The sequence below is a fragment of the Anoplopoma fimbria genome, chromosome 21 (genome assembly GCF_027596085.1).
Source record: "Anoplopoma fimbria isolate UVic2021 breed Golden Eagle Sablefish chromosome 21, Afim_UVic_2022, whole genome shotgun sequence".
Classification (NCBI taxonomy): Eukaryota; Metazoa; Chordata; class Actinopteri; order Perciformes; family Anoplopomatidae; genus Anoplopoma; species Anoplopoma fimbria.
The window spans coordinates 12,794,241-12,799,959 of NC_072469.1; the positions used below are offsets into that span (position 1 = coordinate 12,794,241).

At 38.4% G+C, this 5,719-nt stretch overlaps 1 protein-coding gene across 1 annotated transcript; it reads right to left on the reverse strand.

Annotated features, from left to right (window-relative positions):
* Positions 1-1,402: 1,402 nt before the first annotated feature.
* LOC129110684 (gamma-crystallin M3-like) lies at positions 1,403-2,059 on the reverse strand. Its single transcript, XM_054622850.1, has 2 exons — positions 1,775-2,059; positions 1,403-1,681 (listed from the first exon to the last, which is right to left on the reverse strand). Exons 1-2 carry the CDS (start codon positions 2,048-2,050, stop codon positions 1,403-1,405), a joined length of 555 nt encoding a protein of 184 aa, XP_054478825.1. The 5' UTR covers positions 2,051-2,059.
* Between the last annotated feature and the right edge of the window lie 3,660 nt (positions 2,060-5,719).

Sequence of the window (5,719 nt, forward strand, 5' to 3'; positions counted from 1 at the left end):
GCATAATTAAAGGCGTGGCTGCTTTGGAGTGATAGGTGGGTGCACTGTCAACAATAAAGGCTTAATTATTATTATTATTATTATTAATTAAAGGCCTTTGGAGTGATAGGTGGGTGCACACTGTCAACAATCAGGGCTCACAGTCACAGTTTTGGGGGGGGGGGGCTGGGTTGTGGGCATGCCCTTTCAACACATACTTTCAACAATCCTTGTAGAACTCTTTTTTCCAAAAAAAAAGGGTTCTCTGGATGGAAAGGGTTCTTAATGGAAACACATAGTGACATAAAGAACCCTTGATGGTTCTGAGTAGAACCGAGGCCCTTGAAGAAGAACACGTTTGTCCCCATTTATGTGCACAATAATGCCTCTTCTATAGAAACCAGAACTAATCTAACAAAAATGACTTGGGACTGCTGATGCAACAAACATATATTCCTGCTGTTGATGGCTTCAGGTAGGAACATACACATTTGTGATGGACTGTGTTGGTAAGAATGTTTGTGCACCTCAGCCAAAAACAATAAAAACTGTGTGTTCTTAGCAGAGGTAAACACAATTTAACAATCTATTTACGGTACTGAGTGTACCTTTTTCTCTGCAATTTGCATTTATGTACAAGTTCCTAAAATTGCATGTTCATCATTATATAGATATATAAGACACTTCTTCATTGGGTTCACTTTTCAGAAACAAGAGGTTGTACTGCTCATAATGCTGCAACAGATCAATGTTGCTATAATCTTGAATGGAGAAGGTAAAGTGAACTACCAGTATCCTTCCGCAGACATTGATTGAGAATAGAGGAGAGGGGTTTGTCATGTAGTGACCTTGTGCGTCCACCATTAAAAAATGTTTTTATCATGCACCATAAAGGGAATGCAATGTGCATTGCATGTTCAACAGCATGTGTAATAAAAATTTAAAGGCTAACCATTTAAAGGGCCAGTGTGTATGACTTGATCATAAGAAGAAATGGAATATAATATTTAGAACACGTTTTCATAGGCGTATAATCACCTGAAACTAAGAATTGTTGTAATTTTTCGTTAGCTTAGAATGAGCTGTTGATATCTACATTGGGAGCGAGTTCGCCATGGTGCACCGCCATGTTTCTACAGTAGCCCAAAACGGACAAACTGAACACTGGCTCTAGTGAGAGCCTTTAACGTTTTTACCTTAGACGAAGGCCACCGTAGCTCTCAGACATGCTTCTTTCAAATGATTTATGTTGCTCTTATTTATCTGACTAATTCTTTTTGATGATTTGTTTTAACAAAGACTCATGTTCCTGCAGTATGTCGAGGATTTCCTTAACAACAAAGAAGAAATGCTTATTGCTCTCTTTTTTTATAGTGCAGAATTTACTTTATTTATGGACATTTGATACATTCAGAACATGTGTTTAGTTGCAAGAGTCCATGATGCGCCTCATGCTCATGAACCTTGTGCCGCTCATGCCCATGTCCCTGAAGCTCCTGTACTCTCCGGGCCTCACGTACATCATCTTGCCTCTGTAGTGGGCCTGCTCGTACATCAGCCAGTGGCCGTCCATCACGCTGCAGGACATGCAGTCGGACATGCGGTAGCGGTCCATGACGTTGTCGCAGTCGTCCATCAGCTCATGAGACTGGCCGCCGAAGTTCTCCCTCTCGTAGATCTTCATCCTGAACTGGCCCCTGTGCTGTTTTTTTTAAGAGAAAACAAAGAAACGAAGGCTTTAATATTGAGATTTTTGTGCGGTGTTGCCCAAGATGCACGCTGTTTTGATACCTACCATGGGGATCATACGGCAAGACCTGATGCACTCTCTCATCCCCATCATGCTCATGTAGTCGGCGTACTCTCCCCTCCTCATGAAGAACTGGTTCCCCATGTAGTTGGGCCTGTCGTAGATTATGAAGCAGCCGCTCTCCACCCTGCAGGAGTGGCACTTGCTCAGGTAGGAGGTCATGTCCGAGCAGTCATTCATGCACTCATAGGAGCGGCCCTGGAAGTTCTTCTCCTCGTAGAAGACGATCTTGCCCCTCATGTTCATGCCGGTGTTGCTCATGTTGCCTGTGGTTGTGCTGTAGCTCCTGAACTGCCTTCCCTCCTGGTTTAACCCTTTCCTTTTATACCCTCCCCGGCAGAGAACCCCCTGACTCAGCAAGTTGCTATTGAAGCCAAAAGAATACTTTTTTTTTTCAGGGACTGTGTACCTCGCAGTCTTTAGAAAGGTCTTTTCTCTCATAACAGTGCTTGTAACACGTGAGTAGGTTTGTTTTGTTCGAGGGAAACAAAACAGTGAATATGGGCACAATGAACAAAGCTTTTTTTCAGAGAACAAGGTGGTGGTAGTTGTCAGGTGTTTTGTTGACTTGATGCGGTGTATGTGTGAGTGCACACAATGCTGGGACAGCATGGCAAAAGAAGGAAATCAATAAAAAAAACATTAGTTACAATAAGGATTATCATCACTGCCATATTTCCAATATAACATATGATATGCTGATTTGTGTTTGATTATGTTTATTTTGACTTATGTCAGTTTGATTTGTTCTATTGGGTTTATTCAGATTCAACTGAAGTCTTCCCCAGCCTGCCTTGGCAGTTCCCATGTATGAAAATATAATACAAATATGGAAAATAATATATTGATGAATAATATATCTAAAATGAATAAAGAATTCAAATGAGTATAGAAATACAACACATTGAGATGATGGGAGGCTTTCGGTGTTATTTGAAGTTGTCGATTTTATTATGATATTGATTTTTAATGTTATACTATTTTATCAAAATCTTAATAATGACAGTACAAATATGAATAGTAATACTATTTTGTTTGAGGATTTTTTTTATGTGATGACATGGGAATCCCTTTTTTTAATGAAGTGAAGCGACAGATGACAGGGGAGACTCGACAGATAAAACTTAATACATAGACGTGATTAACACGACGGGGCAAAACAAAACTAAAAAACAAAGTTAGATCTTATGGTGTGGGGGGGTTTAGGGTTTTGAAGGATTCCTGTTAGAGTGTGTATGTGGAGTGGGACCATAGTACATCTCAGAGTCTCTCTGAGATTATTAATACAAAATAACAATAATGCAGGCACCTCTTTGACTGTCGCTGACAGACTGCCATACCCCTCAGCATTAGTCCCTCCTGAGCATTTAACCACCGAGTCATGCAATGATTTTGCTTTGTTATTCACGGAGATAAGACAAAATGTCTGTAAGTCCTACTAGGGCAAAACTACCACGTCATCCGTACCTCCGCAGAAGACTACTCTACTTAATTAGCACATTTTCATCCTCTGGATTATACTACTTGTAGGCTGCCATGGCATCCTGCCAACAAGCCTCTTTAGAGATGTTTTTAACTGCATAACGTCAGATGTACTATAGTCAATAGTTCTGTTCAATCAGCCATTTTTTCAAGTGCCCTGAAGATCCTTGTTATCAAACCTCTTTAGGAAATAGCTGATCTGGATGCTTCAGTAATAAATAGCTAACATACCGTTTAAAGGATAGCTCATTAAAAAGGTGGCATTTCAGCAACTCAATGCTTTCTGTGCAAAATGATTTCTTTAACGCTTTTCAGTTTGGATGTTAACCCAACCACAGAACTGAGACTGCACTTGCTAAAGTTTTAAACGACATCCATCTGATCAGTGACACATCCAAAAATAATAATTATTAATGTACATCATTTAAAATGTGTTTTTCTTTGGTTACTTGTATCTTTTATTTTTTGGCTGTTATTATTATTGTCATTATTTTCATGAAACACCTGTCACCTACGACCAGACATTGTATTTTCAGGTTCACTAATTCTGCCATGCATAATGCAAACATCTCCACGCTATTTTATTTCTTTATTTATCTATTTAATGAGCATGGTGATAACATTTGAAACATACATTTTCCATTTTATGAATTATTTATCAATAGCATATATCTAGTCTAGTTTGGCAGCAGCTGATGTGCAAGCCCTGTCTAGGGACTGGCAGATGTTGGGTAAATTGGGTCAATCTTGAATTCTGATATTCATATTTACATTTTTATACTTTAATATATTTAATATTTTGAAGATCAGAAATGCCAAAGGAAAGATTAAGGTGTCAAAAGCATTACAGTGGAGACCATGAATCAGCTTAACTTCTAATTTATTTCTTCTTGCCACTGTTGACCGTAAGATACTGCTCCTCAGACCAGAAAAGTGTCTGTGTTCAATTAGTTAAAATCATGTTTACAAGATTGGGACTACTTTCTGAAGATTGTAAATTATGAATCTGAGGGAATAACAATAACATGTGGAGTTCCTCAAGGGTCCATTCTCTGGCCTCTTCTATTCAATATCATGCTCTCCCTAGCTCAGATTATGGAATATTATAACATCTGCTACCATACTTATGCAGATGACATCCAACTCTACCGAACAGTGACACCACATCACTGCAGTCCTTTGGATTTGCTGCATGAGTGCATTAAACAAATCAATGAGTGGATGTGCTCAGATTCTCTACAACTGAACGCAGAAAAAAAAACTAAACAGTTGTTTTTGGCATCATGGAAAAAAGATTAAAAGTAACACACTGAGCACACCTCGAATCCATGTCACAAAAATGTACAAGTCAAGCCGGAAATCCTGGTGTTGTTATGGTCTCTGACCTAAGCTGTTGAAATATTGCAGAAATTTTCTTAAACACAAAATCAGCCTACCACCTTAATGACATGACTTGATACGACATTAAAACACGATAAAGAAAAACTTGTTTTTTTACTCTACTCTACTAAACCAAGCAGCTTTTAATTTCCATCCTCCCCCTGTAGAACAAGTCTCTTAAATACATGAGGTCTGCTGAAACTGTCAGCTCATTTAAATAGGAGCTTAAATCATTATTGTTTACTGTTGCTTTAAAATAATTTAGAGACATAACTTACTCTTAATCTGTAATTATTTATTTGCTTGCTTTTTGTGTTTATGTTTTATAAAAAAATGAAATATCTTTTTAATTTTGAACTACATATCTGCTGGTTCTCCCTTTCAGTTTTCGTTTTCATTGTCTTTTAATTTGTTCTTAAAGTTTTATATATTTGTATAGCACTTTGAATTTCCTTGAGTCTGAATAGTGCTCTGTAAATAGGATTGCCTTCCTTGGAAGTTATTCAGTGAGGATGGGTTCCTGGAACTGATGTATTTTATGGTCAATGGATGTGGTCTGTTTCTCCATTGTTATGTGTTCTGTAAAGAGCGATGTTCTGTGGTTTACCTTGTACTGTAACTTTTATGAGTTGTGCCCTGAAGACCCCAGTATCAAACCTCTTTAGAAAATATCTGATCTGGATTCCTCAGTAATAAATAGCTACAGGCCCATCTCAAACATACCGTTTAAAGCAGGGGTCTCAAACTCAATTTGGCTTGGGGCCACTGCTGGTATTGTCGTCTCATAGGAGGGCCACTTCAACGTTCAAGCACTACAAGAAAGCGCAATATTTTTGAAAATTTACTTTTTTATTTCCATGTTTTTAATAACTTATTGAAACATTGCACTGAACCAACACATACAATCCCTGAATACATTTGTGCTTTATTCTATTTCTTGCCAGAGACCTGGCAGCGCTTCTGCTCACACAGCTGAGCAACATTTGCCCTGATCAAGGTTACAGTAGAAACTCTGAGTACAGCTTCAACATGGGCATCACTAAGTACTTGCATTTATTAAAGTTCATA

Bases quoted from the DNA above. Each gene is read 5' to 3' on its own strand.
- LOC129110684 (XM_054622850.1), bottom strand. From the start codon at position 2,050: ATGAGCAACACCGGCATGAACATGAGGGGCAAGATCGTCTTCTACGAG. The intron at 1,682-1,774 runs GTAGGTATCAAA...TAAAAAAAACAG, and splicing joins CTTGCCGTATGATCCCCATG to CACAGGGGCCAGTTCAGGAT.